The sequence below is a fragment of the Mytilus galloprovincialis genome, chromosome 1 (assembly GCF_965363235.1).
Source record: "Mytilus galloprovincialis chromosome 1, xbMytGall1.hap1.1, whole genome shotgun sequence".
NCBI lineage: Eukaryota > Metazoa > Mollusca > Bivalvia > Mytilida > Mytilidae > Mytilus > Mytilus galloprovincialis.
The window spans coordinates 93620981-93640995 of NC_134838.1; the positions used below are offsets into that span (position 1 = coordinate 93620981).

General features: G+C 29.7%; 2 protein-coding genes across 6 annotated transcripts in view; one reads left to right on the forward strand and one right to left on the reverse strand.

Moving 5' to 3' along the window:
• Positions 1 to 510: 510 nt before the first annotated feature.
• LOC143045167 (uncharacterized) lies at positions 511 to 19520 on the reverse strand. Of its 4 annotated transcripts, none has more exons than XM_076217483.1 (3): positions 19219 to 19520; positions 16929 to 17032; positions 511 to 7526 (listed from the first exon to the last, which is right to left on the reverse strand). In XM_076217483.1, the coding sequence occupies exon 3, from the start codon at positions 7421 to 7423 to the stop codon at positions 3578 to 3580; it is 3846 nt and encodes a 1281-aa protein (XP_076073598.1). In that variant the 5' UTR covers positions 7424 to 7526; positions 16929 to 17032; positions 19219 to 19520; the 3' UTR covers positions 511 to 3577. The 4 variants fall into 4 exon arrangements, with proteins under 4 accessions (XP_076073598.1, XP_076073608.1, XP_076073619.1 ...); XM_076217493.1 differs by lacking the exon at positions 19219 to 19520 and adding an exon at positions 17565 to 17679; XM_076217504.1 differs by lacking the exons at positions 16929 to 17032; positions 19219 to 19520 and adding an exon at positions 11816 to 11910.
• The window catches only part of LOC143045189 (uncharacterized), a 116104-nt gene continuing 115347 nt past the window's right edge, over positions 19259 to 20015 (forward strand). Inside the window, exon 1 of one of the 2 annotated variants that reach the window (XM_076217540.1) lies at positions 19259 to 19349. The gene's annotated coding sequence lies outside the window, so the exon portion shown is untranslated. The remainder of the gene's footprint in view (positions 19350 to 20015) is intronic. The other variant, XM_076217549.1, reaches the window with a different exon arrangement.

Consider the following 20015-nt stretch of genomic DNA (forward strand, 5'->3'; position numbering starts at 1 on the left):
TTAATAATTTGTTTTGTGTTGTTAAGTTTCTGTCTCAATGGCATATACCCCACAACTCATTTTGGCATGTATTTTTAGGTGGTAAATAAAGTTGGAACTGCCTTTAATTCATGTATCCATATGACCTTTTGCTCATTATTAAGATTCAGCGAGTTTATTAGACTCATTGCATTATCTAGGTTTCAGATGAAACTATCTGTGACCCATGACATTTCCATTTTTTACACTTATTTCTAAAACAATTATTACCTCGAAATTAATAATAACAATGTTTCCTAATCTCTACAGACTTGTAATGATCTAATTAGCATTTAACTTTTTATTGGTGAACTTAGTACAACTTCTTACTTCAAAAAGCAAGAGACCTTTCAAAACTACAAATATTGAACCTTTCAACCAGAACATCATGAGTCACTAAAAAAAAGCAAAATACCAGACTGTGACCATATATACCTCAACTTCATTGAATCGTGAACTAAACAAATGGTTAAAGAAAATAAAATACAAATATCAAATTAAACAATTTTATTGCACAAATATTCACTTGAGGTAGGCAGAAAACATTGCATAATGTTAGGAAAAGGTTTTGGATTGTTTGATTTTCTTTTTTTTTTAACTGCACAACAAATTCCAAATTTTCAAATCAATACAATTTGCAATCTTTTTAATTTTTTTGCAGGTTACTATAAAAAGAAAGTTAGCATTTTGTGTAAATCACTTCATTGTTACTTTGCTATATATGCAAAAAGAAAACCAACCAACTTTGAACATTAAATCTTATAATATTTGAACACACAATTCTCTCAAAACTTGACAGGATGTGCTCCTAATTACATGTACCTTGGTTTGAAAAATTTAAAACAAATATATGCTATTGTAACACAAATTTCACAGGACAACATAGTAGATGTTAATACTCCTTTTAATTTTACAAAAAAACTTATAATTGCAAAAATAGGTAGAATCTCTCCCCCTAAAAATAAATCCATAGAAAAGTTAAATTTTACTTGAAAATGTAATTCAATTACTTTTTTTTATTAAAAGATATTCTTTTAGTGTCTAATAAATTGATTTGCATAAAGTTTTCATCTCATTTATCGTCTACTTAAATATTCATTGAAAATTATTAGAGAATCATATTGATATATGCCAATTAACTGACATGGAATAATACTACAAAAAAAAGGTAAATAAGTTTTGTTTTATAGGAATTTTGAATTATTTTATTGCTCAGTTTTAATGTATTCTAAAACCTTCATCATTTTTTTTTATAATTACAAGGAACACATCCTACATATATGCCTCAATAAAACTGAACACCATCTGTATCTTGACTAGAAATGAAATAACAAGCATTCGATAATTTAAAATCACTATTTGAATTAATTTTAATTCAGTACTACAATGTTTGCTTTAAAATAAAAACGATGCAAAAGATTACCAAAACATCAAAACCTATCAAATAGTTCCATGACAAGAATAGGACTGTCCATATGTATCAAAGGCATGTGACTTGCTGAACAGCTACAACACCTTGATACATACAACGTTATATCTTATCATGGTACTTTCTGATCCTACAAAGAACACTAATATGGGTCTAATTTTTACGTTAAAAAAAAATCATATTTAGTCATTTAAATATTTAGTGAGTTATTTCAAATTTAATTTTAGATTTAATGCTGAAAAATTAAAAATTTGATATACATTTTGCCATTTAAATATCCAGTGATATATTTTTATAAAATAGTGAGGATTTTTATAACATTTAAAATCCTTGAAAATAGATATGATAGTCATTAACCTGATTGCACAATTTACCTGAACGTTAAAAAAATTTGAATGCTACTGGCACATAAATGTATCTTACATTTAACTTAAAAATGAATTATTTATCTACAAGTTTTAGAAGACCCATATTAGTGCCAATCTTTTTCTAATTAAACCATAGTGAACTGATTAAACAACAAAATTCGACTAGAATTGCGTAGATTGCAAAATTAATGTGTGACTTACAGGAAAAAATAAATAAAAAACCAACCAAGTATATATATATAATATATAATACCAAAAAATATAACAATCCTGTTTGAAAACTCACACACACACCCAACACACTTTTTTCTATAATAGATCACAATATTGCCAAATATATATATTAGTTATATCATGTAGAAAAAATCACACTGGAAAACCATCAAAATATTGAACTGTCAACTTAAAAAAGAACTATATGAAATTTCATGAATACACAGCAATAAGTAAGCGTCAATCTCACTCCAGGCTTTAAAAAACAAAATGATAATTTGAAGGACAAAAATCCCTGAAAGAATGATTAATTTTGAAAAAGCTTGAATATGAAATGTTCTTGGGCTAAGTACAGGCATATGTAATAATGGGCATCAGTTTATAAAATATGAAAAACAAAGTTCAATCCTCAAAAAATAGCTAATAAAACATCATACAAACATTTTGGCTATGGTTCGCCCATGGAATTTTTGTTCTTTAAACACTAAATACACACACAAAATTCAACAATATATATATTAACAAAACAAATAACTGCCATCTAGCTGTGGCACACCCTATACAACTATCTACCACATGGGTATGATATAGACTATCTACATGGTCAAATCGGCGGCATCTTATCGATGGCACACTTCAATAAATTAAAATTCTTTGTACATTTCTCTGTCATTTCAAAATAAAAGTTCCTTTAACCTGACTAAAATGTATATATAGCCCTGGAGCATATGTTTGTGAACAAATCGTGTTAACCTTAAAGTGTATTATGTACCCCTGATATATACTACGTTTCAATATTTGAACATTCTGCATGTAATAAATACAAGATATTATATATTAATAATCTTCTCATTTTTAAAATATTGGTTACAAATTTTTAAATTGAAATGACAGAGGGGAATGAACACTCCTCACCCCCTTATTTTTGCGTATCCCATATCAAGAAGTAAAACTTCCTATTCATAAATATTAAATAGCACTCTTTGTCATATTGACACTAGCAATTCAAAGCAGAGTTAAAAATTCTGCATTTCACCAAGCATATGATACATTTTAAAGAAAAAGCAAATAAGTTAAAAATTTAATACTGAATGATCTAATACCTACATTTCTCTTTTTACAGGCAAACTGAACTGGAAGTACTTTATTATTCTTTTTGATTTTTTCTATCAAATAAATGTGTATATGACTCCTATTGTATCATATTTAACAAGATATTTTGTAATTATCAACTTCTGCATATGTTTTGACTAATTACAACCATTTGAAATAGCTCCAATAAAAGCCTAATTTGATCTATTTTGCACAATTATAATGGAAATACAGACTAATGTGTTGACTAAAATATGCCTCATCTGTATCAATTGTTGTATGTATAGTTAATAACTTATTGCACAATATAAAAAAATTGTCAAAAATAACAAAATTTTGAAAATTATTAGAAAAATTCCATGCAAAATTCACAACAAAACAGAAAAAAATAAAAACAACCTCAAAATATGAACACATCACATGAACACTGGAAAAAATAGCTAGTTAAAATGGACAACTATTGTTCCATTGGGGTCAAGTGGAAGGTTACAGTTATTGGTGCACTCACATGGTGTCGGACTGGCATCTTAACAACGGTTGTAACAAAGTCACTATATATAGAAGAACAGTCTTTAATCTTAAATGCCTGCATCTCACAATCTGACCCTGATCCATTAACAGCTTGTACATGGAGATTAAGTGGCTCTGACGTTTTCCCTGAATAATTATCTTCCATATCCAAGCCATTGAGACGTTCTTCTGTGCCACTGTGGACTCTCTCAACGTGACGCTTCAACTGTTTGCTGAACCTCGTGGAAAACTTGCAATGTTCACAAGAGTAGCGAGTATTTGATTTGACTATGGCAAAATCTTTCTTGCGTATATGCTCTTCCCGTATATGACGGTTACACAGAATAATTGATGGAAATTTGCGGCTACATTTAGAACATTTGTATTTTCCAATTTTTGTTGGACTATTGACATGAATGTTACCAAAACTTTGTCCATTTTTGGGTGATATATTATGCACTTTAAGTTCATGATCACAAAGGTTGTTCAACCATTTGCTTCTGAAATCACATTTAGAACAGCTGTAATACTTCTGCTTTGTGATCAAAGATAATTTGTGAAATCCCAGTCTCGACTTGTGCTTTCTGGGTCTAGAGACTGGTGGCATGTTTTCTCTTTCATTTTCATTAGTATTCAGACTGACCTGGGCATTATGTTCTTGAATCATATGCAAATGCATGGCAAGTTCATTTGGGAAGGAAGCATCACACATTCGACAAATTCTATTGTCCATTTGAGATTCAGAAAACAATCCCTTTCTAACAGATGATAACATTCCATGATCTTTCATTATATGTAGCTTAAGTCGTTTCAAATTCTTAAATCTTTTCTCACATAGTTGACAAACCTCACTGTAGGAATTGTAATACTCAGAGTTTTCATTGTCATTGATCATGTTTTCAGAGTCTCTTTTTTGTTCATATCCATAAATACTACTTGGACGTGATACATTACTACCTAGATGTACGGCAAGTGGACTTTGGTTACGCTCTCTCATACTGAGATCAGTAGGAAGTGAAGAGTTACTTTGTGTGTCGAACTCCGAAGGATATGGTGAACTACTAGGTGAAAGTGAGGTTTCGCTTGGCAAGATTCCATGTTTGTTCAACTTGTGAGTGCGCAAGAAGTATTTGTTGCAAACCTCCTTATTACATATTTCACAGATAACCCTTGATGAGTTGACAGGTTCTTTCCATCGCCACGAATGTTTCTCATAGACACTTTTGCTGCTTTTGCCATTAGTATTCATGCTAAGATTCAGTGGTTTGTTGTTCTGACTCATTGCTCCCATTGAAGCTGATAGATTTGTCTGGTTCATAGACATACTAGCCTGACTTAAAGACATGTTCAAGAATGCAAGCTTATCAGAATCAGGGGTTTCAGGTTTATCACCACGGATACCATGAATGTTCAATTTATGTGTACGCAAGAAGTATTTGCTACAAAATTCTTTCTTACAAATTTCGCAATATGCTTCTGGATCAATTCCCATTTTAACTAACTCGTCTTTTGATGGTTTCTCAACAGAGTTTGGAGACATATCAAGTAGTGCATCACTTGCTCTTGGGTAACCCATAGGGAATGATGCTCCCATTGAAGTCGGCAGCTTTGGACTTGGATCAGATGGTTCAAATTTCATTGCTGATTTTATTGGAGTAGAAGGTTCACTTCCATTCATTTGAAAAGCTTTATTAATATCTAGCTTGAGATCTTGTTCTGGAGAAGGCTCAACTCCATGCACTTTCTGTTTATGAACTTTCAGAAAGTATTTATTACAAAGTACCTTGTTGCAAATGTCACAAGTTACACGATCGGCAAGTTTTGCAGCTACCATATTACTAAACATGGTTGACATTCCATTTTCCATCATTCTATTGTTGAAGTATTCATCCATCTCCATTTTTGCAAGGGAATTAGGAGAAATTTTCATCTGAGATTCTATTCTATCTTTCATTGTGCTTTTCATGATGTCTTCCATTAAAGCTCCTTCATAAGCCTCATTCAACATTCCATGGACCTGAATTCTGTGTATACGATATGTGTATTTGCTTGCAAATTCCTGATTGCACAAGTTACAGTATGTACCAGGATTCTCTGGGCTTGATGTAATTAAAGATGTACCTGCCTTTGGACTATTCTCTTGCTTGATATTGTTTGCATCATTTGGTGATTCAGACTTTTCAGAGGTAGGCTTGTTGTCAGAAAATATAGGCATCTTGTATGGTGGTATCGGTGGACCAAATGGAAAATCATCAAAAAATATTCCATGCTTGTTTGCCTTATGAATTTTCAAGAAGTATTTGTTGCAGAATTCTTTCTGGCATAAGTCGCAATATGCTTCTTGATTGAGAGCCCCATTAGATCCTGTTGGTATCTGACCAGTAGATGATACTGAAGATGGAGGTGGTGTGTTTGCTGATGAATGTGATGGCATTGGTGGTGGTGTTGGTGATGTTGGTGGTGGCTGGGACATAATTGGTGGTGTTGGCATCTGTCCCTGTTGTGGCATCAAACCACCAGCATGTAGCAGCATTGGTGCCATGAATGGATTCAAGACCATAACTCCTGGTGGCATATTTGGTAATCCTGGCATATTTGGTAATGAATGTGGTGGCATGAAAGATGACATGGATGAAGATATAGTTGGGTTCCCCAGAGACATAGTTGATGATGTAATAGCATCAAGTTGCGCCTGAAGATCTTTTGGTCTTCCCCTTTTGTTGGCTGAAGACGAACCATCTGGAGGAGCAATACCATGCACATCTTGCTTATGTTTTTTGAGGTAGTATTTGTTGCAGAAGTGTTTCTGGCATAGTTCGCAAAAGTCTTCCATGTCCTTTGGAACTGGTTTACTGCCATTGTTAACATTAGCACTATTGTTGTTGCTTGATCCACCTGGTGTTGTTGGTGTGGATGGTGGATTTGGCATCAATGGTGACTTGGCTTCGATATTTGCTGGCGGTTTTGGAGTGTCAGGTTGCTTGCTTTTTGGTTCAGTTGCAGGAAGGTTCTGAATGAAATCCATTACTTTGAATGATGATGATGTAGTTAGTGTAGGCGGTTGTATAGGTGAGGCAGTTGTGATTATATCTTGAGGTAGTGGCATACTGGGGCCCATGGATGAAATTGGTGATGTGGAATTGTCAAATATACCATGCTTGTTAGCTCTATGTGTCTTCAGAAAGTATTTGTTACAGAATTCCCTGTCACAAATTTCGCAATAAGCATCTTGATGAAAGATACGATTTCCACCATCAACCTTTTTGCCTTCTTCATCTGAATTAGGTGTTTTTTCAAGCATATCTTTAAATCTGTCTTCTCCATTGATGCGAGTTGGATCTGGTCTCTCTGATTCACGTTCTCCATTTGTTGGAAATGCTGGCTGGAATAATTCACTTCCAAGACGGTGATATTTAGTTGGATAGCCTTCTGAACCTGGAATACTATGGAACGATGATAACAACTTATTGTTATTTTCAATCATTTCAGTTTCCTTCAATTTCCTATGCATATCAAGTTCTTTCTCAATTATATTTCTGTCCATTCTAACCTCTGAAGAATCACTTTCTTCTGATGGCCTATTTTCTGCATCATTCATGTCATTGTTTCCATTATTTGGGAATTGGGATTCGGATGTACCTAAGTACTTGCTGCCAGGTTCTACAGATTCACTATCGGCACTACAGGATACCCGTATTGGTTTACTTTGTTTTCGACGATTTCCCTTCATCTTATCAAATGCTAAAATATCCATGGCTAGCATCTGATCGCTGGAGGGATCCAGAACAACCATTAAAATTCTCTATTTGTACGGATAAGTTAAAATAGTTCTGAATCACAATAAATATCTTGACTAATTGATCACTACAATGTACAATCCACCATTACTGGAAATTCTGAAATGACAAAAAAGAAAAAGATAAGTTTTGAATTAAATATTTTAAATTTACAAATCATATATATTTGTCTTAAAATTTAATTCATTATAGGGCAAGTCACGGTACAGTTATTCAATCTAAAACTTGTGTATGCATCGGAATATTTGTTTACTGAGTATCTCATCCTTAGACCATTTAAAGAATAAATATACATTTTTTTTTCTTATAAGAATTATGCCGTTTTCACTTCATCCTTAGGAAAAAATATTTTACATCAGGTAATTTGTTCAAATCTAATCTAAACAACTGGTAAAAAAAGTTTTAGCTCATTGTTAAAGTTTTAGCTCATTGTTAAAGAAAGGTTAAATAGTTCTTTTAATGAAATTATTACTTCAAATCAAAAAATCTTTTTTCAATAGGAGATTGAAATGTGTATTTCACCAAAAATAACATGCTATGTCAAGTGCAGCATGACAGCTTTTCTTCAAGCATGTCTATAAAAGGGTTCAATAAAAGCAAGTGTGGATAACATAATAAGGTATTGGACAATTTCTGAAAAAAAATAATCGTTAAACTTTGAAGACAAAAAGAAATTTATCAACTCTAACTCAGAAAGTTCAGAATGAACATTTCATACAGAATCAGAACAGGAAAAAAAAATATCAAAATAGGACATTTATGCCTATTGCTTTTGAAATGATCAAACCAAATTTCTTTTTCAATCAACATTTTAATTCCATATTGACAGAAGTTTGAAAGCTAGAATATTCATTTAACTTTCACAAGAGTTAGCTCACATAAACATTTATGCCTACATGAGATAATGAAAGTACATTACATAAAAAATATTTCAGTCACATGGCAAAGTATAAAAAAAAGTTTCCTTAATTATAATTATATGACGAACACTTTACAAAAATACCTCTCTGCTTCAGAAAAAAAACAAGATTGTTTCATCAACATTTTTTTTAAGTTACACATACATTTTTTTATTACATATTTTAACATGAGACAGTGCCAAATATTAACTACGCACCTTCAATGAAATACCATATAATGCATACCTGTCATTTATTTAGAAACCTTGAAAATTTGTCATCTTGCCACACAAACAACTTCAGCGTATAATGATTGTTTGTATTAAGAAGGCAAGCTGATGCTATAAAAAATATAGTTTTAAAGTAGAAATGTTTCATTTTAAATTTGAAGGTAAATGACATATGTTATAAAGGTATTATATAGTAACAGATTGCAGTTATAAAAGAACTGTTAATGACCTAGCTTCTATGCAATAAACTTTAAAATTGGTTGATAAAATGGAAAGGGATGGAAAAAAAACCAAATCTTTTAAGTCTCTCATTGATCCCTGTAATTTGTGATGGTAATCAAAATATAATTAGTTAGCATATATTGTTAAATTGTTAATCTATTCTAAGAAAGCTGCTGACAAAACAATGACCATAAAAATATGTTCAACATGTACTTTTAAACCTAAACATAAAATATGTCAAGCAGAACATAGGTATTTTTTTAAGACATTTGAAAGCACTAAATTGAAAATAAAAGAAGTTTTACTTCAAATATGAATCTTTTAAAGACTGCTTTTAAAAAAAAAATTGTCTCGAAAAACATAATGCAAAACAATAGGAAAGAATATATACATACAATTTAAAGCAACAGATATGTTAATTCCAACTTCCAAATAAGGGAGTTTCAGCACTATCTTTTGTAAACTTACAATGTACCTAATAAACCATGGATAATTAAAATACTGACTATTTAGTGGAAGTGTTACAATATATTGACTATCCCCAGATGAGTAATATTTTTATGAACATAATTTTTTAACATTAAGCAGTTTGTTATTTTACTTTTAGATTCCCTTATAAGTTGATCTAGACTTACCGCATTCTGAATTTAATGTTTTCTGTCAATTCAAACATTTTTAAGTCAAACTTTCCATTTCTTTATTAAATAATTCAATATAAAAAAGCTTTTAAAAAATAAGATGAAATGAAACAAATAAACATTCCATCCTCAATATAATGACATTTTAATTGACAAGAAAATAAATAGCTAGTCTATTATCTCATTTTAATTTTTTTCCAGAATTTTGTTGCTATGGAAACCTCCCTAGTTTTTTATTAGTATGATATGCTTTAATAATTGATATTTTCTCTCATCAACAAAACAACAATAACTTTTCATATCTACACTTATTGAGATATATATCTATGCATTCAGCTTGCACTGAAAATAAATATAACAAGCATGCATCAATTTCATTTTAGTACGGAAAACACTTAATGACCTGTTATAAAATAATGAAATTAAAAAAAAAAATAAAGTTCTTTCGAAAATCGGTGAAAAATGTAAATATAAAAAAACTCACTTCTTTGAACAGCTTCACTTCTGTTTATGACAGAATTTATTTACTTATTATCTTACATATGGTCAGCTCAAAGTTCTAATTGAAATTGACAGTCAAATTCAAAAGATTTTACCCACCAACATCATCAATAATTCACATTGTTATTAGTCCAGAGTTAATTAACACAACATGTTCAGTTTGCCCACTGCCCATTGTTAATTTCATTTGTAATTACATGTAACAACTCCAATGTGATAACAAGTTCTTTTGAAAAAAAATTTGATCCGTAAAATTAGATGCTTCTAATACACTCAGAGTATACAATTAATTTAGAAATAAAATGAAATGTTATAAACAGCCCTAGTGTTTATTTACAGGCCAAATTACAGGAATACAACAAAGGAAAATTATCTGATTACAACAGGTGATACCCTTTTTTTCAGGTAGAAATATGATTTTTCATTGTTAAAATGGACAGGTGTGCTTTAAAAATTGTCAATAAATGACCATACAATGACCATTGACTTTAACTGTTTGCAGTATTTTTTTCACAGTAATTAGCAAACTCGTGAAAATGAATATTATTAAATAAAATGCAATGCAAATAAAGATAAGTAAAAGGGAATGTCAATAAAAACGTGCCAAAAGGTGTGGTAAATTTTGCCTTCAGTATTTAAAAATAAATTAATAGATGAAAAACTAGATCTGAGGCTATTTATTTATATAAATTGGTATTTTAAGCAGATCTTGTTCAACTGCTGTATAATTTTCAGCTATATGAAAAAAGTGTTCACAAACAGGCATTTTCCCTATTTTATTTGGTTTTACAAGTGGACAGGTTTACTTACAATCTAAAAAAAACTTAAATATGTAATGTTTTAAATTAAATCTTACTATTATAGTAGTTATTGATGGTTTTCAAAGAGGTGCATTCTTGCAGGCCCTGTTCACTGTCCTTGATAAGTACCTACTGTAGTCTTACATTCGAATCATTAATCATGATATGTCCGATGATCCTTGCATCATATGATAACTTATACGTGTAATATAAAATATTTGAAATTTAATGTCAACTTGTAAAATGTTGGTCATTTATTTTAAGGTGGTAATATGTCCACATCTTCTGACAGATGTCAAAAAATTTGAAAAATAAAAGTCATGACAAGTGACAATACATAATAAAGATAAATTGATGTTTATTATTTAAAACTGAAGAGTTTAAAAAAAGCATTCTAATAATGGATTCAAAATATATTTAAACCAGTATCAGTAAGCCAGTCAAGGACGTTAAAACTTCCATTTGTTGCAAATCAGTATCTTGAGTAAAATGACATATCACTCAAATAAGAGCCAAAAAAAAAAAAACCACAAATTATTATTGAGCTTTAATGGGAGATAACTAGAATAGCTGTTGTTTACAATTAAGCTGTGTGGTAGTTCAAGATTCCTACCACAATGATCAACCATATCATTTGACTTAAAACAAATAAAGAACCCTTATATTAATAAATTATAATTTTAACAATGCTTTTTACAGATTTATTTAATGGGAGAAAATGCAGCCACTCCAGCTTTTTTAATACCCAATGAGTCATGAAGAATATGCAAAATAACACCTATTCCATTTTTAAATCCCTTTTTATGACTTGTATGACATTTTCTGAATAGATTTTTATTGATCAGAAGACCTTAAAGTTCATAAAACTTGATTAAATTTTATGCAGCAGATGTTAAAAGTATTAAAAGTCAATAAAAACAGGAAAATTATTTTATTATTCAAGAAATTTCTGAAAAAAATAACTTTTTTCATTTCACTTTTATGTGATATAAAAAAAAAGTAAGTGTTGAAAATCAATAGAATGGTCATTATAAACGAAGCTAATTCTCTTAAAAAAATATTTTACCAATTTCTATGAAATGTTGAAAAAATACATACCTATTCAATAGAAATCAGATTTGCAACATCAATTTTCCCAATATTTTCATAGCAGTGTATATTTAATCTTAGGATAAATGTTTAAATTATTTTAAGTCAATCCTGAAATAACTTCCTGAACTGGATACATGGTGTTGATTGATAAATGCCCCCAGGTTGATAAATTCAGAAACAAAATTTTTAGTATGGTTCATATTAAAGTATTAACATTCACTGGCCAGCATGTTTACTGATTAGACAAAGATAAGGAAGTTGATATTTAATCTTAGAGGAAATAAAGAAAAATTTTAAAACCAGAACTGACCCCTGCCATGGGTGTTTTAACACCAACTGTCATCCTTATGTAATCTTCTTTGCATACATGTAATACTGCATTAAAAATCATTAATGAAAACATTACATAACGGCTGAGTGTGTTGATAATTATCTGCACATTTTGACTTAATTGACTGCTGAGGTGGAAGATGATATCCATTTAGTTTTCCATTGTTTAGAACAGATAATATAATAGATTTATCAACATTCAAATGTGGTCTCTTTATGTTAAAAGAACTTCAATCTAATAAACCCTTAGATATTATCACTTATTCAAATGTCAGGTCTTCCACAAGGAGTAACTTTTTCTACCATGTTTTAAAGTTACTCAAGCTGCATGTAATGACAAAAGAACAAAATGTTCACCTAGTTTTTCGTAACAGCATATTACCCTAGACTGGTAAAACTATAAAAAACATTTATAACCTGAGGGGGAGGTAGGTACACAATGTGGGAAGGTATAAATGAACCTTCAAGAAAATTTTGGTATGATGTATTTTTGTACCCCTATGATGTAATTTTTTGTCTAACTGTATGAATTACAATGCATTATGGCAATTTATTCAACAGAAGCATGTACAACAACTTCATTATTATATAGAATAATACAAGACTCTCACTGCAGGCATTATCGTATAAATGATCTTCATTCTCATCATTTGATTACTACTGATGAGGACATTTTTTCATCTAATTTTATCCCCATGGTGCCAAATGTCAGGCAAACTTTTACCCATGTTAATTCAGAATTAATGCAGCCCAAGTGAAATTAATTTTCAGTTTCAAAATTGATTAAACTTAAAGTCATCAAAGCTTTAAAATGTAAATTAATGCTCCATTAAATTCACATGTTTCTAATGATTAAGTCCCATGGAACATTTTTCAGTAGCCAAGTAAAAAGATCATAAAAACATCAATAATCATCATTATCCAATTTGAAATTTTACAATTTATTTGGCAAGATCTTGATCAAACAAATGTCACATATCTGTCTGACTCACATCATCCAGATTTCAATATTCCACATGAAAAATGATGATTTTAATTAGAAAACAATTAAGAGAGGTCATTTGAAAAATCAAATTAAATTTCAGTTCAGGAGATCCTGAAGGAAAAAGATACATTCAATGATTTACTATCTCATATTCCTCCTTAATCTTTTTTGTATCACAACCAATGAAACAATCAATTTCAAACATTTAGCCTGGCCATAATAGGTACATGTTTAATTTTTTTATCGCAACCGACGAAACAATCAATTTCAAACATTAGCCCTGGCCATATACATTGTAGGTACATTTATAATTATTACAAGTTCAGACCCCCTAATTTTATAAAACAAGTTGTATTTACCTTTCTTTTTTCCTTTAAAATTCAATCCTTCAATTTGAAATGTTTTGTTAATATTAAATAAATTTTAAACTGATAATCCTTTATGATGTTAGATTTGAAACATTTTGAGCAGATCTGATTGCAGTTCCATTAGGTAATCTCTTTTTAAGCTGAGATAGTTATATAATATTTAAAAAGGATTTAACTTTAACAAATTTGTCTTTTAGGTAACAAATTTAAGAATTAGTTTATTTGAGTTAAATCTGCCATTGAGATTGTTCAAAGAATTTAGGTGTTAACTGCAGAAAAAACAAAATATTTTATTTAAAGTTATTGTACACTTTTTAACTCTAAATGTTTATTGATTGTATAGAACAATCTTTTAGTAAACAAACAATCTATTAGTAAACAGAAAGAGAGAAAGCTGGTCATAAGTATTACCCTTTCTTGACCCTCTGTTTAGAATATACATCATGTAAAGAAACTTCCTCTTAATTTGCTACAATTCTATTAAATTGGTATATATGTTTTTTCAATTATCTTTGTAAAAAGATTTTTAATTTTTCAAACAACAGCTGGAATTCTAATTTCTGAAACATAAATTGGTATAAAAGACCAAGGCCAGAGAGCATATTTTTATCATCTTTAAAGATGATGGTGGTTAGAATATTTAAGTGGTGCCAAATACACTTAAACCAAATACTTTATTTTACTTTGATGTTTAAAACCTGATGTCCATCATCATGTTTATATCAAAATCAAATAAGTTTCATCTGAAATGAAATCCAGATTTCAGAGACTGACAAATCTTGAAAAATCCACAATCAATAACTCATTACAGAAGATTTTAAATATGCTAATTACTATTGATAGAATTATAGATGACTAAAGCTATTATCTAGAGTTTTATGTGGAATTTAGACTTGACCATATGGTCAGGAGAAAGATCCTGACCAGATTTTCTCAGTAAATCTTTCACTGACATATCAGATTTCACTGCCCATTTATAGACGACATTGAAGCATGTTTTATACAAACTATACTGCAAGAAATTAAAATTATCTTTCTGTTTGATATAAAAACTTTGATATCTAATTAAACATATTACAAGATTCTGTAGATATGAGGCTCTTAAAGGGGTATATAAACATTGTATAAATACTATACATATTAACAAAAATTTACAATGGCAAAAAAATAAGAGCATCTGGCACTTAAAATTAATACCTTCTCAACTTATTCATGTTATATTCCAAGAATAAATGGTAATTCATTTATAATCTTTTAGAGTAATTTTAATCAACAATTTAGTCACCTTAGGTGATGTAAATAAAATCTTTTAAATCTTGTATCCACACCTATATCACATAAATAACCACCATAAGCACTTATTTATATATTGTGATACTACATTTATTTCGCTACTGTGAGTTATCAAGCTTTCTCCCACTTGTAATAGTACTTGTAATTTTTTCTTTCTTTCTAAAAGTCCCCATCAATCATCTTGAGATTATGTAATAAGATACAAATGATGACTTTTGTCAAAAATTACAACTGACCCTTGTCAAAATGTTTAATAACATTAATTTAGCTTCCAGCTGTCATTTCAATTTTAATGCTGCTGGCATGATGCAGGAAACTAAATCTTCTTATAAACTATCTTTTATAATAACTCAAAATCATGACAAGAAGATTTAGACAGATTCTATTTTGATGCTTTATAAAGAAAATTTTCACAGCTTTAAAAATTAATTTCAGGGCTTTCTAAAAATATAAAATTTGAGAAATTACAGTAATAACAAAATTTCCTCCCTTAGCGTTTAACCCTTATTAACCCCATAATTAAACGGGACAGTAATATTACTGAAAGATCCTAAATGAAATCCAATCAGGGATTAATCAGATACTTTGAAAGCATTCCAAATGAATTGATATTCATCTTAATCCCATCTTTTGATCAGACTCTTCTATAGCGTCTTATACAATGTAAAATGATGGCTGAGGAGGCCGATATGTATCAGACAATTTAGTACTTGAGTAAAAGTGGCATTTAACACACCAGCATGTTTAGCAATTAAACAGTATGTCAAACATATGAATATAATAAGAATGATGAGGTTATACCAGCAGTTTGGAAAACTATCGTTATCATACACTCAGTTAAATCTTTTAAAATTGGGAAATCTTTTATCACCAATCGTAATTTCAGTATTTTGCTATTGTTTTGAATTAAAATAGAATAAAGGTTTTTAGCAAATGGAAAGAGCATCTATTCTTAATTTCTTTTTTTTTCTTCAAGGTAAAATTGAACATATTTCTAATTGACTTTTTTAAATTGATGCATATTTGTGCACATGTGTATGCACTATGGTAACATATTCAACTTATTTCATTTCCTTAAAGCAGCTATTAGCTTGACTAAAGATGGGACTAAATGTCTGCTTAAAGTAAGCTACTTTTAAGTTTAAAAACTTATATTCAAAATAATGAGATAGTGAAAGCGTTCACAGTATTTATCAAACTGGAATATTACCCATTATAATAATAACCCTTAGCCAAAGCATGGGAATGGAATATTATAGCCATATTTAACCTCTAACTGCCCATATTATCATCAGCATGTTATCCAAACTTTGAATTAAACTAATTACCCAGATGTATTATTAGACAATATCTGAAGCAAGCTTTGGGATAAAGTTTTACATATTTGAAAAGGTTATACTAATTATCTAGCATCTGTTTACAATAATATTACATTACAGTGTTACTGAAGATATCCAACTTTTTCACTGTCATTAATATTTCATATTAACCAAAGATAAAGGAAAGTTTAATATTCATATAAACCCCGGTGGACCTTCCTAAGCAGTAATTCAAATTTCCAATCATTTATATGGTACATGATCTTATTAGCACCATAGATTGCCCCCTGTTCCTGGAGCCTCAATGATTCTGTATGTTCTCTCCCCTGGTTATTATGTAAGTCAATGAATTAACACATCAGAATCTTACTAACATGCAAATGACTTAATCTGTACATGAAATTATTATCTTTTAATCTTTTGCTTTAAAGAAATGCTCCCAATGGTTACCTCTTTTTTAATTCAAACCATCTGTTACTATATTATTTCAAAATTCATAAAACTTTAAAAGGAATATATAAAACAGGATTTTTTTCAATGATAAAAATCAATTACTCAATTATACATCAATTTTCACTCTTTATTAAATGTTAACAAAATTAATAAAGGATTTTTTTTTTTTAATTTTCAAAGGTTATCACATTAAAAATTTTTTTTTTTAAAACTCTTTGACAGCATTCAAAGGAAATGTTAAAATGAAACAAGACTTGAAAAGTAATCCCACAAAATTGATTTAAAATGTTTATTTAAACACTCATCACACTTCAAAACCTTGGACACCAGCTTCTATTACATGCAAGGATGGTGAAACAATTTATATTTACCAAGGAATTCTTTTCAGCTAGCAAAAACATCAAAATTCCAATATGGCTTCTTTGACTTCACTTTGAGGTGCAGTTCTAAACAATTAATTCATATTTCTGTTGTTCTGTAAGTAGAGGGTATAATTCATGACAGTTAAGTCAGTTTGTGTGCTCAAAACAGTGATGTTAAATTAAAGCTACATGTGAACATAAATAATGTGTATCTTCTTCCTAAGTAACTTACTACAAAAATACTTGCAAAAGTAACAAAACTAATATATAGAACTTGTTATACTATTTTGATAAGAGAAATTATTAACACATGGTGAGCCATTAAAAACTGACGTTGTTGCAAACGTCCAGATGAAACATGCAAACCAATATATTTTAGTCCTAATCAAACAACAAATGAAGAGAAATCAGTTTTCATCAATATTCTAAAGGCAGTATAATTATATCTTTATATAAAATTGATTTAAAGACTTTTTGTTGTAGATTGTTTGTTCAAAGTAATTAATTGCTTGCTACTAAATAGCATGTATGCTTCATCATTTAACAAAATTAAGACTGCTGTATTTTACTGATAAAGTAAAAAAAGTGATTGAAGTTTCATATTTTAATCCAAGATAATAATGTATAGAATTTTATTGATTTTACCTTGTTTTTTTTCTGTTTTAATTCCCAAATCACTTTAAGACAAAGTCTTTAAATTAACAATTCCTTTGAAGTTCTATTTCAAATTGTTATTTGACAACCAAGTGACATATTCCAACTGTTATAGAGAAACATAAAAATAAGATCTAGTTGAAACACTACAAAACATTAAATTATCCATATATGGAGTTTAAGGAGTGGTTTTATTTTCCGCAGTGATGTTATGTTTACATATTAATAGCCCCTGGTCAGTATTTCATTACTGAAAACAAGAAAATTTTGATAGATTACCTAGCTAAATCACAAAGCCATCAAAACGACAGCTTATAACTCAAATAATGCAATGAAAAATCACAAGTATTGTTATAATATCAAGACAATTTTTAAAACCAATGTAAAAGAAAAATTCTGATAGGTTCATTTCGAAGTGGATCAATCAATGGCCAAAGACAAGAGGCATTAATATGTCAAACTGATCAGCATATGGGCAGATTTTGAGATCTTGCCATTTCAACAGAAATTTGACTCTGGCAAATTAAACTTTCTACAGTATCAGTTTCAAAGTAGCACAAATTTTCATTATAAAACTGTCAAATGTTAAAATTAAAATCAAATCAATTTTGTAAAGTTGATCACACTAAATTACTTAAATCCACATTTACAACTAAATTTTTACAATGAAGTCAATTTAATTACATTGTCAATAACCTTAACAAGTTGACAGCTTGGAATACTTTTTTACTTTGTCACAACTTCATATGAAAGTTTTATTTTGCATTTAAAATTCCATCTGGAGCCAAACAACTGCCCTGGATCATACAAGTAATTTAAACAATAGAGAAAATATCTCTGGTTTCATAAAAGAAATTATACAGTTCAATTTTATCTTTCCGTTTAAGATATGCTTGATCTTTAATAACTTCAGAAATTATAACGTTTGTTACAGTGTCAGTTTTTTAACTGATAAAGTAGATAAAGCATTAATTATTATTTATCGAAAAACGAAAGAGGACGGGGTTTTTCGTAAATTGCATTGCATCTAAATAATGCATATTTTGTTGACCTCACCCCATCTCATCCCGTGGTCAAATTGATAAAAGATTAGAAAAAAATATTTCAAAAACATCGTCTGCTACGAAGTTCAGCATCCCAGCAGAAGTTTTGTAAACTGGCTTGTGACTTTTAAATAATCAATTGAACATAATAACATCAGTGATAATTCATCTAAGAACATGAAAACGACCTCAAGGGTAAAACAACAAACGTAATACACAAAAATTATCATAATTTGACATTTTCACCTATACTCCAAAAACTGATTTTTTTATAAAAATAGTTTCTACCTTACCGTTAAAGTTAAAAATCCATTTATACAACCTTCATCAATAAGAAATTTATCTTTACCCTATTAGATAATAAAGATTCCAAGAAAATTGATCGTTCAGCTGCTGAAGTTTAATTTAAAATCCAGTGTCCGATAAACGATGGACATCAGTTATTGATTCTTTTTAACTTTGTCTTCCGCAAATCTTTATAAAGATTTCACTTTAAGTGTCCCAATAACAAATAGATGCTGAAACGAACATTGCTTTCCTACGTAATTAACTTTTTTCCTTAATTGAACTTTTATGACATTGTGTAAACTTTAAACATTTACCTTCGTGTGTATCCGTTCTGCACTAAATCGCCATCTTACAAGTTTTTTAAATTCCCAGAATCCTTCTCAAAAATGGCGACCAAAATAGAAAACACGTTGGGTTTGTTGTGAAAAACTAAATGTTCTAAGTGGTGAGTTGAAACAAAGTTTGAAATGAAAATTTTAAATTCAACGCACAGTATAATTTGTCCAGTGATAATTAGATTAATTACACTGTCCAATAGATAGGGGAAATGGTTGATTAATCACAGTCGGCACACTACACAGATAGACGTTTATTATGAAAACGATAACTCTCAAAATGAATTTCTTAATTGACCGCCCATTGTTTTGGCCGAAGAATTATAATTCACAGGAGGCATGGCATATGTCATAAACATTAGCTCACGCCTACTGCAGTTTAAAAGGGCTGGACTTTCTTACATCATTTTCAAATCTGGTTTAAATTATAATTTGCAGAGACATGGCAGTTCCAAATAAGTCATTTAAGATTTCCATGGTTACCAATTTTTTGAACTGACACTTGAGTATTTTAATATAAACAGAAATCTATTGGCCATTACATTTGTTAAATTATTTTTTTTTGTTATGGGCTGCATGTCACAGTGTTATTCTATATGCATAGTTTTTAATGAACTTCAGATGTGTGAATTTTTCTATTGATTACCTAGCACATGAAAAAAGTTAAATAAAAAGATAATTATAAGTTGATAGGATTTTTAACTTATTATTTTTTATTGATTATTTCAAGATAATTGAAGAATAATTCTTAGATAGATTAGCCATGCAAAACATGT